The following is a 14,176-nucleotide window of genomic DNA, read 5'->3' on the forward strand; positions in this document are numbered from 1 at the left end:
TTCGGCAACATCCATGTCAGCTCATTTGGTCGGAAAATTCAAATCCTCAAAATTTATTCTGAATGTGCCAATTTTTTCAGTATTGTCCTTAATTGTCGAGTTCAATTTCAAAAGGAGTAGTTATAATTTTTCCTAAAAATAATTATTGAGACAACACCTTTAGTCATGTGAATTAATTTAATATTAATTAATTAGTTTGAGAACTTTAATAGTGTTAATTCACTTTTGGTCATCAATATATATATATGCATTTTATCGAAGTCTATTATGAATATTTTTATTATTGAAAAAGACAAATTTTGTTAATTGTACTAAATAACCTTCTCTTCGTTTTGTATTAAAAACAAGTAAATAAAAGTTATACTAATATAATTTTAGTATATCAAAAATTTAAAAATAAAACAAAGACAAGCTTATTTAGTAAAATTATAAAAACTAGTCTTTTTTTTTCTCAACCTGTTTTCTCGTATGAAACAAATTGAAGTATTTGAGATTTACTTCCCTTCCAATAATACCAAACAGGTTGAAAAAGAAACTATTATTCTTTACTCCCTCTTCACCTTTTACTTTCATTTTCCTCTTATTTGAACCTAATGAACTCTTAACGTTAACCATTAGACTAAATCATCCTTGATAAAGACGTATTTTTTTTCTTCTTTGACAAGTAAAGTATTTTGAAACTCCATTTCTTCTTCTTCATCAGTGAAAATGTTGATGAAAATTTTCAAATGAGTTCGTATTAAATGAATATAAATTTCATAACTATACTACCAGTGGAACATTCTTCCAACAAAATGAGGTTGAGATGAATCCTCCAAGTCCCCGTTTCAGTTGCTGCTCAAATCTTGAAGATTTCTGCAATAAATCAATCTTTTAGCAACAGACTCTAATAAAAAACAAACCGCAGATAGCAAATTTTTCAGGTCTAGAACAGAGAGGTGTTCTACCTTAGAACCCTGGTACAGCTTAAGGGCTCAACTTATGACCGTCAAATCCACGATGGTACAGCAGAAGAGCATACATGTTCCCTTTCAGTCCTGGTAAGACGTTCCTATCCTGTTAAAGAGAGAGCAAGCTAAAATGAGAATGGAAGCAGAGGGTCTTGACTCCACAACAGTTCATGAGGCACTAGTACATTAAAAGATTTCGAACCAACTCAAAAGGGAATTCGCAAAAGTAGCACAAATAGCGCTAATAGAGTTATTGTGGCTTGATGAAAAATTAAAGCTAGATTTGGATAGGCAACGCCTCTTCGGCCAGAACAAGAATGCCTACGAGATAGCCATTGAACAGATAAGTCGAAAATTGTGATGCGCTTTAGGTTCTCTTGCTTTGCTCTTTCGTAAAACAGGGAACATACTATCTTGCGGACAAGAAGAAAGGGGGAATTATACATTGGCATATAATTTCAGACAAAATTTTGTTGATTGTATGTTGGAAATCAACATAGCTGATCAAATGCATATCCCGATAAAACAGAAAAAATCATGAACAAATGAAATAATATCATTGATAATCCATCAAACAACAAAAAATATGGATAATCAACTCCAAAAGTTTGAAAAGACAAAAAGCATTTCCTCAGCAAAGATGAGAAATTTCTCATATTCCTTGTGGAGCTACTCAGCAAAGATACAACATTTCTCGTATTTCTTTTGGAGCTACTCATCAACATTCACGTTTTGGAGCAAAATTAAGAGTCATAATGGCCATTTTCATTCTACTCTTAACTGTAGATTAGCAGCTTCAAATGCATGCACAATATATCCTTTAAAAAGAAATACTTCTCCATATGAGAAAACTAAAATCATTTGGCGTCAGAGAGTACCAGAGAACTAGAGCAGTAGTCCTGACTCCTAAGAATGTTAGCTGCTGTACAAACTCACCTCCAGGGCCCATCCCAGAAATTCCATAAATGACATGTTTGACGGTTCGCTGGCAGTGAGCAAGCTCTTCCAAGCTTACCATACTCTCAAGAACTATGATCCTTTCAGGTGAATATGCTATTCTTAGTTCTTATGATGTCCAGTATCATTTTTTACAGAGCTATTTTATACAGGGGTTAAAACATAAGGTCAGATTCAACGATTTGATTGTCCATCCATTAGTGTATTCTCATCAATACCATCCGATCCCAAAGAATTACTCTTCATGCTAGCAGTTGCTGCAAAATTGACTAACACAGTTTTCCAGCCCTAGCCAATAATGTTGCTCCTGATAGCAGAATCAGCTTCTGCAAGCTGAGACCTTTCATCATCTGCAGAATGCAAATCTTCTGAGCAAATGTTTTCTCCATGAAGAGCCCTACAACTGTTCATCCTTTTATTCCTTAGCATAACAACCGATTCCTTCATCAAAGCAATATATTCTTTCCTCACCTTTGCCAGTGGATGCGGGTCTATAGCCAGCTCATCACAGTGAGCTTCTTTCAGAATAGCGGTGCAGGTTTTATTCTTCAACGACAAATAAAACATATGAGGATGCCTCTCAAACGCCTTGTGAACCTTCTGTGGCAACCCCAAGTATTTTCTCAAAGAAAAAAGGAACTTTCTTTCAGCAGCATGTTCAACAAACAGACACAATAATTCATGAAGCAAACCCACTACCCGTTTCTCTGATATATCACTGTCGGGATTCAAACATGAAAAATCATCGTATGGAGAGATGTAAGGAAGCCTTTGAAATTCATCCAACCAATCTTTTATCTTCTGCTTCAACCTCAATCCTTTAGAGGGAAACAGAGGAAATGCAATTGCCTCATCTGCACCCCCACCATATACTCCTCTACTCATTGCATTCTTTTGCATCATAGACAAAATTTTACCACCTTTTCTATCATCATATTCCACAGAAATTGCCAACCCCTTCAATCCATCTTCTATATTCACAATTTGAAAAGACCCGTCTCCAATATAATTCAAAGGGTCCGTGAAAAACTCATCAGGCAAACCTAGATACCACCGCAAGCCCTTAATTACTTTTAAAGGAAGCATCTTTCTAGTCCCACTCATCAATATAAGCTTCTTTAATCTCCCAACGATATCACCTTTAAATACTTCATAAACCATCCTTTCCTCCTTATCAAGCTCAATTGCTTTCTGAGTCAGTCTAAACCAAGGTAAACTGTAAAGGGGGCCCTCGAACTCCTCAAAGAAAGAAGGATAGTTCCTCAAGAACCTTGCAACTTTGATGCTTATGCCAAAGTCTGAACCTTTCTTGGAGACAGATGAGATAGGTATACAATAATTGTCTTCTGGAGCGGAGGAAGATGATACAAAGAAGTTTTTCAGAGAGATGATGGTCTTGAGTTCAAGGGACTTGTGAATGGAATCAATGGAATCAAAGTATGGGTCTTTCTTCCATTTCATGTACACCTCTACATAAGTTTGTATTCGAGTATAGGAGTAAGGAGGTGGAGGATGGTGCCAGAGGAGGAAAATTGGGTTTGGAGAGGATAAGAGGAGTTTCTGGAGAAGGGTGCTGGGGTTCCTCATTAGCTTGGAGACCATTGCTGACTGATGCTGATCAGGCCCCAAGCTTGTGGTTGAGGTAACGGCAGCAGTTGAGGGGTCCTCAATAACTTTCTGTCCAGTTTAGATAATTCAACACAATTGCAAATATACATTAGAAGATAAGGAAAAGATAACAGACAGAAGTAAATTAAATATCAAAGGATGATGAAAAATGTTAAACTGCATTCTTTTATAAAATAGAGATGTTTTCAGCACGTTGGACAACTTTATGGTTCTTTAATCTGAGATGAGCAACCAAGCTAGTTGCAATAACCACCTGATACCCTAATTACTCATGCTCTAAGCAGGTTAACAGAAACAAGCTTCCACCTTAAGCCCTTCCCATCAGGAAGACCAAAGAGAACTATTATTACCTAATCTAATCCAAATACCAGGTAATCAAACAGCTAATAGAAATAGTACTACCTTCAACAAAATGCTAGTAAAGAGCCCTTTATCATTCAATTCCAACAAAAACAATCGCTTTAACATCTCATACATAACTGATATAACAAATACAGGAAAAAAAAAAACAGAAACATAAAGATTTGAAAAAATCACTTTAATTGAAGGAAGCACACACCTAGCATGCAGAGCATGCAGTTTAGATAATCATATGCAAATCATTCTGCCATCCAACGCAGTCAATGCTACCTCAGTCCTATTTGCGGGAAAGGGCAAAGTCTCTACTCCAAATTCTGACAAGCGTATGAGAGAATTATATCAATCAAGCCATCGCGACGGGAGGGGAAGGGGGAGGCGGCGATTGGAGAGGGAAGGGGAGGGGCGCGGGACGTGTAGGGGAGAGGGGTGAAGGGAGGCGGAAGGAGGGCGGCGGCGGGGGCAAGGGCGCGATGGCGGTTTTTTTTTAAAAATAAATACACCTTCCCCCTTCCCTAGAGTATTGACCAATGTCACCAGACTCCATTTTGCCCTTATATTTTTGTGAAATAGAAAAAAGAAAATCTGAAAAATCGTTTAATTTTAATAAATTGGGACAATTACATACTCTTTCCTAATATACAGTGCAATTATACGTAATCATTTTATAATTTTAAAAATTATATTTAACACTTCTGATATTTATTTTCATCTAACATGTTTGAATGACTTATATTTATATTTATTCTTAAGTGATTTACTTATTCAGATCAAATATAACTTGGATTTATTTCTATTAGATTTGAATACTATAGACTTTGATGGATCAATCTCCTAAGGGGTCATACGTGAACATTTTTCGACTCATTTAGTCAATACAAAATAAAAGAATAATCTTATATTTTTATCTTGGATCAATATGTCAAAAATGGACGAGACCCAAATTTGCTATGTGCTTATTGTGAATTGATATACATGAGTCAAATTTTATTATAAATTTTAATTTAAAATTCAATTATTAATTTATTTATTTTAAAATTTTAATTGATAATTTATTCTAAAATTTAACAATCTTATTACAAAAGAATAAATACAATTGAAGAAATTAATTTAAACTTGAGTATAAATAGATATAGGAACACTAATTTGTATCCAGTGTCAAGACACGGGACAGTTACATATATTTCTTAAAAAGAAATAATAATTATGAAAAAGTATAAGTACTTCAATCTTTTATAATATAAATTGATTAATTGGTTATTGATCTAAAATCTGATACAAAATCAGTAAGAAAATAATTCTAGATATAAAAATTAATCTACAATATGTTTTCTTGACATCATAAAATTAAATTATGTTATTAATTAATTTAATCTCTTACATTAGAAAATAGAATGCAAAAAATTATTCAAGTATGCATACATGGCACTTATTTGGATGGCCTCAATATTTTTATTTTATTATATATAGATAGTTCGCACTAATATATAAGAAAATGTATTTTTCTCTCACAATCGGCAGTTATGATACCGCAATATCAATTTTGTTGTTATATCAATAATACCCTTAAATTGAGTTTTTTTTTTGTTGCTTTCTTTCTTTCTGTTTAGAAATACTAACAGTTGTGGTACGCTATTCATACATGCATATAATGAGTAATTTTTTCACTTATAAATTAGTACATAACGTTAAACAAGAAATAAAGAAATAAATAAAATAAAATAAATATATCAATTAATATAAAATTTAAAAAGTTGATTAAGTTATAAGTATTTTCAGCTTCACAAATTTTTGGTGCGTTGGTGTTGTTAACCTCCATTTGGATATGGATAATTCTTTTATTTTTTTAATACTAATTTTCGCACCACACTATTCCTACGTGAATATAGTAAATAATTTTTCATGTTTTAATTAAAAAACAAAAAGTAATTATGTCAAAATGAAGTAAAAGCTAATGGATAGTCTTCATCTTTATGCGAATAAAAAGATAGGAAAATGAATTTCCATTGGAGGAAGGAGATGTCAAGAGTGGGATTTGAACCCACGCCCTTTCGGACCAGTACCTGAAACTGGCGCCTTAGACCGCTCGGCCATCTTGACATTGTTGAAAGTGAGTGTTTTAATATCGTATTTATATTTGTCTTCATGACAACCTAATTAATTTTTTCATTCATCAACCGATGCACTATTTTAATTTTATATATATTATAGTTACTCCTTTACAAATATAAAAATATTATTAGGACGTTTTTATTAATAAATTAAACAGAATGATAATAAGGGAAAAAATTAAAAATTTATATAAATTCTTTTGTTTATTTTTATATTTTTATGTCCGAACTCTAAGAGAAGGGGTACAATTATAAAAAAAGAATCATTGAACGTGGTGCAAGTGTAATTTTACAATTATTTTTGGAGGAAAGTATAATTTCAAACTCTTAAAAGGAGTCTAAAAATAATTAATTCTAAAATATATTATTGGTTTATCTATATTTTCTTAATAATTTAAGAGGTTAAAATTAGTGTCGATGGTCTACTTTTATATATTTACTTTTTATTTCACTTTCTAACTTCTCATTATCTCCACTATTTTTAAGTGGTAAAAATTTTCTCTCTTAATTTAATTTAATTTACTTTTTTCTCTCTCAAATATTATTTGCTTTTTTGTCAATTACTTTTTGTATTATCTTTTTTTTATATTTATTTTCTTTCTTTAATATATTTCAAATTTTATATTCACTTTACTTTACTTATAAAAAAAATCAATCAAATAAATACATGTAATAAATTTTTTTCAAGAATATTACATTATTTATATTTTTTAAATATTTCAAATATATATTCATACCACAAACAACTACTAATAAATAAAAATTTCTTTAATGAAAATAATATGCTTTTTGGGCCAAATACAAAATCAATATTTGATTATCACTTGACCTTCAAAAAAGATGTATGGTAAAGTAGTTTGAAACTCAATTTAAATGAATGGATTTAAATTCCAGCAAAAATATCAAATTTTTTAAAATAGTTTCATATTAAATAAATACAAAATTCATCACAATATTAATAAATAGAGCTCAAAATGAGATTTAAATAATTTGAAACCTTTTCGTATTATAAACTTATCTAAAAAAGTGCAGTAAATTTATTATCACAAATAGCTTTATATATATACATATATATATATATATGTTTGTCACGTAAAAATTTAATTTGAATAAAAAGTCTCGTTAAATGATATTTGATGCAGTTTTTGCCACAAAAATGAAAACTAAGACCAATAATTGCTAACAACTCATGACTAATTACCACAACCGTGCAGAATTTAAAAACAGAATTCAATTTTTTAACTGTTAAAATAAATCAAAATATTTTTGCCACAAATAGATATATCTTGAGACTGAAATATTCGCCCAAACATCCAACGCTTGGAGCCAAGGCAGAGCGGACGAGCGGAGCCCGTGTGGGACACCCTCAAATTTGGACTTGAACTTAATATAAGGAGTTTATTATACCAATAAACTTTTCATGTGATAGAGAAATGTGAGTGTATAACACTCACCCCTATAACGCTTTATGCATTGTCCATCATTCTCCTATGTGGACAGACATTTCTTCTTTTTTTCCCAACCTAATCTATGTATTTCTTTATTTAATTTTATTAAAAATTACAACGTAAACTGCATCAAACAACCTAGTAATTCAAATTTAGAGGGCGTTTGGGTACGTAAACCCATAAACTTTTCAGATGAAGATGTATAAAAGATTAATATAGAATGGTAAAAAAGCATTTGTAAGAAATTTTAAAGAATGATATTGTAAAATATTGTGTACAAATTCACATAACCAGCATTGAATTTTCCAATTGTGAGAAATGTAGAGTTAGGTGAGCTAAGTAATTAGAAATTAGGTGAATGAGCTACATTTCATGCTTTCAGTTAACCTTCTTCACCTAAACCAAATCTCCATGATTGCAACCACAAAGACAACACTGATGGATACAGCTCAACTAGCTCTACACTACTCTATTCTAGACTATTCAAATCAATTGAGGTAAATCAATTTCACGTCCCGGACATGCGAGAATTGTCTACAAAATCATCGAGTGTATTTCACAATTCGACTATAAATAAAATTTTCATAAAAAAGAATAAAAAATAAATGAACGAGTGCATTTAAATTATTTAATCAGAACTTACGTACTTATTTTATTTCTTGATCATTAAGCAAGTGAAATGAGATATCAAAATCGAAATGCTATTGTTAATTTAAAATTTTTAAGTTCATTTGTCTATTAATCGTAAATATAGACATCAAGTAGATATGTGCATTCATATATAGAACACACGAGTTAATTTCAATTCGCTCTCGGTAAAATTTAAAATATTTAAAAGATCCTCTTATAAAACAATATATATAAAAAAATCCCATGATATTTGAAAAACAATGCACTTTGCCCTCCACCCAAGGGTTTAATTTTTACTTCATTTTTCAAATATCAAGGATTCTTTTTGTTTTTTTTTTTTAAGATTTTTTTAACCTTTCTAAGGGCGGTAAATTGCCTTTGACCCCCAAAATACAAAAATATACAATGAATACCAAAAGCAGGTTAGGGAACTATTAATATATTAAAAATCGGAATTCAAAATTGAAGATTAAAACTCGCTAAATATTTGGATCGGTTCATAAATATACAACCAATGATCCAATAACTGAATTAATTCAATCTCGAATTCAATTCTAAAAACATTGTAAGAAATAATATTGCAAATTACAGCTCAATAATAATATAAAGGCAGATTCCAGAGTCCCTCAATCATGTTGTCATGTCCAAACATACATATTTAAATAGTAGAACCATACTAAACCAATTTGTCTTATTTTTCATCCCTTTGTCATCAAGAAAGCCAATTGTTGTTGGTCCTTCGATGATGTCTAGAGCCTTTCACTTGTTTTTAAACTGCACTATTTGGACGGCACCATCAAGAATGCCATGCAATAATTTCATATTTTCTCATTTGGTAAAATATTTTTCCACCGGAAATGCAATTGCTTGTGTGAACTTTTTTGAAAATTATACTTAAAAAAATCCCATCTCAACCAATCTCATTTCGACATGAGATGATGTTGAATCACAAGCAATCCCTCCCTTGATCTTCATGTTTTAACAAAGGTTAACAGATCTTGGTGCACAGCTCAAAATACTATCTCCAGTTAAAAATTACCCCATGAATGCTAGAGAAAATTCTAATTTGAATCGAGTTTGATCATATCAGAAGCAATCATAAAATAAGTATAAAATACTAGTTGTGTAATTGATATACAATTATACTTAAACATAATTCGCAATTTACCCTGTGGCGTGTGAAACGAGCAAATCAAGAATTAACAAATTATCTTTATATTTAAAAAAATAAAAACAAATTATCTTTATTAATGGTTTAGATAAAAGAGTAATTTGCTTCATTTTTTAAAATTTAAATAATAATTTAATACTTTATTTTTCACAGGATTGTTTTTCTCATTTATCTACCAGAGGGTGTTAAATTACATTTTCCTTGATTGATCTGATTAAGTATTTTTCTCAAATTACTTCCTTCCTTTCTCACCTGCCTGAGTGTTTCAAGCCAACGATTCAATCTTTGGAGCCTGAAACCATACGTGAAAGCCATACACAACTCACTGAGTAGTCATCCAACAAAACTCAAATCAAGAAAAGCAGAGCACCAGTAACTCCAACAATAATTGTATCTTGGATCAGATCTATGTACAATCATTATGTGACTAGTTCACATTTTAAGACAAGCGGTGATTGATTCGATTCGACAGGTAGATAAAAAAAAATCTCCGTACCTGTGCAACCCAAAAGCAGCCATAATGCAACAAAGAGCACTGTGATGATGTCGTGTTTCAGCCAGAAAACGCGACTTTAAAAGATGATCGTCCGATGAAGGCGATTAATGAGGACCGTAGGATCGAGGGCGCGAAGGAAATTGGGAAGAATTTTAAGTCAGGAGTTCAAAGCGACGTCGTTTTGAAGCAATTAGGGCATAATTCGACAATGGGAAGAATTGGGGATTTGAAGGAGGATCCTCCTTCCGGATTTGGCCAAGCAGGCGACACGTGTACGGCTGGGAAGTAGTGGACCGTTGCCACAGCTGCTGTCGTCCCATTTTGAAGGATTCAGACACGCGAGAACAAGAGCCAATCATGGCCTGAAGAAGGACGGATTACACAGCTAGCTTGCAGAAGTTTTAATGCATTTACAGACTTTTGATCCTTACATTTTTGTCTGGATTGTATCTTGCTTTTAAAAGGAAATGAGATTGTAAGGAAAGGATATCTTTTTTAATGAAAATTCTGAATTTTCTCTCCTATCATCTTCTTCACTTCCCACCCCCTGTTTCTGAGTTTCTATTTTTCTGCAAATTTCCACTGCAAACATTACATTTGGCCTCAGAGCCAGACCTTCCTTGGACCTTAAAAACTACAATACTATAAGAAAATGGCTGATGGGACACGTCTAAAAGAATTGCAAGAAGCTCAAAAGAAAGCGGATATCATGTTTTTAGATGAAAGGGCAAAGAGAGAGGCTAGTGTAGATGAACTTCATGGAAGAATGGATCAAATGTTAGAAGTACAAGAGGGTCTCCAAGCTTCAATGCTCAATATGGAGCATAACATGACCAGTTTACAGCAGCAGCTGCAAAGCATGGCCGATCAAATGCAGCAATATAACAGAAACAAGTCGATACTGGGAGAAGGATTAACAGCTACTGTGGACAAGGGATCCAACTTCAGAGCTACACCATATAATGCTCTCAGACAGGAAGGGGAAAGCAGCACCAGACATGAAACCAGTGGGAACCAAAGTTCTGGAACATACAATATCTTGAACAGGCTAGAATTTCCACAGTTCAATGGGGAAAATGCAAGAGGATGGGTGAGGAGGTGCTCGAGGTATTTCCAGTTGATACCAATACCTGAGGACCAAAGAGTATCCATGGCCTCCATCTACTTGCAAGGTAAGGCTGAACTATGGTACCAAGGGTATGTGGAGAAGAAGGAGTTCAGATCTTGGGAGGATTTCGTGGTCAATGTATTGGGAAGATTTGAAGCCCTCAACAATGCTACTGTTACCACTGAGTTCCACAAATTGCACCATGAAACTACTGTGGATTCTTATCTTGAAAGGTTTGAGGAATTGAAAGATCAAATGGTTATTTTCAACAGAAACCTGGATGAGAACTTCTTTATGATGAAGTTCATAAGTGGCCTCAAGGATGAAGTGAAGCTGTATGTTAACAACTGTGAACCAACCTCTCTGTACCAGGCCATCAACCTTGCCAGGAACCAGGAACAAATGGTCAATGCCATATTAAAAAAGGCCCAACACCCCACTAAAAACCTACCTCCAAAACCACCCTTTAAACCACCTAACAAAAATCCTTCACCAAGACCATTTCACCAACCCACCAGATACCTAACTGAGGCTGAAGTGAGGGCCAAAAGAGAGAAAAACCTTTGTTACAGATGTGATGAACCCTACACCCCGGGGCATAGATGCAAATACAGGCAAGTCTATATGTTGCTAGAGGATGAGGGAGCCAAGGAGTGTGAAGAGAATGAGCAGGGTAAGCAAATTTCTGAATCTGAAGCTGAAAAGGAAGAGGATGTGACTGTCTCACTTCATGCTATGAAAGGGAGGTTCTACTACAGGACCTTGAGGTTGGAAGGGATAGTAGGGGATAAGGAAATACTTATCCTCATAGATAGTGGCAGCACACACTGTTTTATTGATGAAAAAGTAGCTGGGATTTTGGGGTGCAAGCTTGAGGAGACACTTCCAATGATGGTGAGGGTAGCAGATGGGAGTAAAATCAGTAGCCATTTGACTTGTCCCAAGTTTAATTGGGAGGTACAGGGGCACAAATTTACACACTCAGTTAAATTGCTCAAGCTTGGGGGCTATGATTTAATATTGGGCTGTGACTGGCTTGGGATGTATAACCCCATTGAACTTGATTTTCATCAGGGAAGACTGACTCTCACTCGAGGTACTAACAAGGTGACACTTAGATCATTACCTTGCAGGGCAAAAGGAGGGGCAGTATCCACATATTCCTTAGCCCAACTGATGAAAGGAAGGAGCATTGAGGTTCCAGGAGAATTGTTGCTGAGCCACAAATCTCAAATGGAAGAAACAGGGAGTTCACAAGTACAAGCAGTGTTACAACTATATGAAGAAGTGTTCAAGGAACCACATTCACTGCCACCTGAGAGGAGGATTGAACATCGGATAGAACTACTTCCTGAAGCAATTCCAAAAAGGCAACACCCCTACAGGTATGCCTATGGCCAGAAGACAGAAATAGAGAGGATTGTCAAGGAGATGCTGAACAGTGGAATCATAAGATCTAGCCAAAGCTCATTTGCTTCACCAGTTTTATTAGTGAAAAAGAAAGATGGTGGGTGGAGAATGTGTGTTGACTACAGGTACCTAAACAAACTCACAGTGAAGCATAATTTCCCTATTCCAGTCATTGATGAGCTGTTAGATGAATTACATGGAGCTAAATTCTTCTCAAAAATTGATTTGAGATCAGGGTATTTTCAGATAAGAATGAGAGAAGAGGACATTCCAAAAACAAGTTTTATTACTCATAGTGGGCACTATGAATTCCTTGTTATGCCTTTTGGGTTGTGTAATGCCCCCTCCACATTTCAATCACTTATGAACACTGTTTTTGAACCTTACTTGAGAAAATTTGTATTGGTATTTTTTGATGACATTCTCATCTATAGTAAGGATTGGGGCCAACACTTGGTACATCTCAAAAAAGTATTGCATCTCCTCAAGGAACATCAACTGTATGCCAAGAAAAGCAAGTGTTCCTTTGCTCAAAAGGAAATAGATTACTTGGGACATATTATATCTCATCAGGGGGTATCCACTGATCCACTTAAGATTGAGTGCATGGTTAAGTGGCCTATACCTGCCAGTGTCAAGGAATTAAGGGGCTTTCTAGGTCTCACTGGCTACTACAGGAGATTTATACAGGGATATGGGGCCATAAGCAAGCCACTTACCTCATTGCTTAAGAAGGATGCCTTTGAATGGAATGCTGAAGCTGAAGATGCCTTTAATCATCTTAAGGAGCTGATGATTTCAGCACCTGTACTAGCCATGCCTGATTTCTCTCAGCCGTTTATTGTTGAAACTGATGCAAGTGGAAAGGGAATTGGAGCTGTTCTAATGCAAGGTGGAAGGCCTATCTCCTACCTCAGTAAGGCTTTAGCTGCAAAAAACTTGGGGCTGTCTACTTATGAGAAGGAGTTTTTGGCTCTCTTACTGGCTGTCACGAAATGGAGACATTATTTATTGGGAAGTCATTTCATCATAAGGACTGATCAGAAAAGCCTCAAGCACATTCTTGATCAAAGGGTGGACTCCATGCTACAACAAAAATGGGTGACCAAGTTGATGGGGCTTAGCTACGAGGTCCAATATAAAAAAGGGAATGAAAATAGGGCTGCAGATGCCCTTTCCAGAAGGTTACACCAAGGAGAAGAGGCTCAGTTACAAGCCATATCCACACAAATTCCACTGTGGATACAAGAGATCCAATCTAGCTATGAAGGGAATACCCTTTTCAAAACCATAATACAGTCTAAGGTTGTTGATGCAACTTCTTTTCCTGACTACAGTTATGACTTGGGAGTACTTAAAAGAGGAGGCAGGGTTTGTGTGGGCAGCCATGGAGGAATCAGAGAGAAAGTTCTCAAAACATTACATGACTCTGCACTTGGAGGTCATTCTGGCATACATGGTACTTATCAACGGATCAAGTCCTTATTCTATTGGCCTACTATGAAAACTGATGTTCAGGAATGGGTTAAAGGTTGTGAGACCTGTCAAAGAGCCAAGCATGAGAACAATCCATATCCCGGATTGCTGCAACCTCTGCCATTACCTGACCAAGCTTGGTCATGTGTATCTATGGATTTCATTGAAGGATTGCCAAGTTCAGAGGGTAAGGATTCCATCTTAGTTGTGGTGGACAGACTGACAAAGTATTCACATTTCATAGCCCTCAAACATCCTTACACGGCTACTGTAATTGCCAAGGTGTTCTTTGACAATATCTATAAATTGCATGGTCTACCTGTTAGTATCATTTCAGACAGGGATAAAGTTTTCACAAGCAGGTTCTGGAAGGAATTGTTCACACTCTCAGGTGTTTCCCTAGATATGTCATCCTCATATCATCCCCAAACTG

The 14,176-nt window shown here is 34.7% G+C and overlaps 1 protein-coding gene and 1 non-coding gene across 3 annotated transcripts; both read right to left on the reverse strand.

Annotated features, from left to right (window-relative positions):
- Positions 1–670: 670 nt before the first annotated feature.
- WTF9 (Ubiquitin carboxyl-terminal hydrolase family protein) lies at positions 671–4,420 on the reverse strand. 2 transcript variants are annotated; one of them, XM_011072103.3, is made up of 4 exons: positions 4,096–4,420; positions 1,887–3,584; positions 948–1,056; positions 671–855 (listed from the first exon to the last, which is right to left on the reverse strand). In XM_011072103.3, exon 2 carries the CDS (start codon positions 3,507–3,509, stop codon positions 2,196–2,198), a length of 1,314 nt encoding a protein of 437 aa, XP_011070405.1. In that variant the 5' UTR covers positions 3,510–3,584; positions 4,096–4,420; the 3' UTR covers positions 671–855; positions 948–1,056; positions 1,887–2,195. The 2 variants fall into 2 exon arrangements, with proteins under 2 accessions (XP_011070405.1, XP_011070404.1); XM_011072102.3 differs by having other exon boundaries at positions 1,829–3,584.
- A 1,493-nt stretch (positions 4,421–5,913) lies between these two features.
- On the reverse strand, positions 5,914–5,993 carry TRNAL-CAG (transfer RNA leucine (anticodon CAG)). Its single transcript has one exon. It is a non-coding gene; the product is annotated as a tRNA-Leu (tRNA).
- Positions 5,994–14,176: the final 8,183 nt, after the last annotated feature.

The sequence above is a fragment of the Sesamum indicum genome, linkage group LG2 (genome assembly GCF_026168435.1).
Source record: "Sesamum indicum cultivar Baizhima isolate 11 linkage group LG2, ASM2616843v1, whole genome shotgun sequence".
Lineage (NCBI taxonomy): Eukaryota > Viridiplantae > Streptophyta > Magnoliopsida > Lamiales > Pedaliaceae > Sesamum > Sesamum indicum.

Coding starts and splice junctions, on each gene's coding strand:
- WTF9 (XM_011072103.3), bottom strand. CDS start 3,509: ATGGTCTCCAAGCTAATGAGGAACCCCAGCACCCTTCTCCAGAAACTC.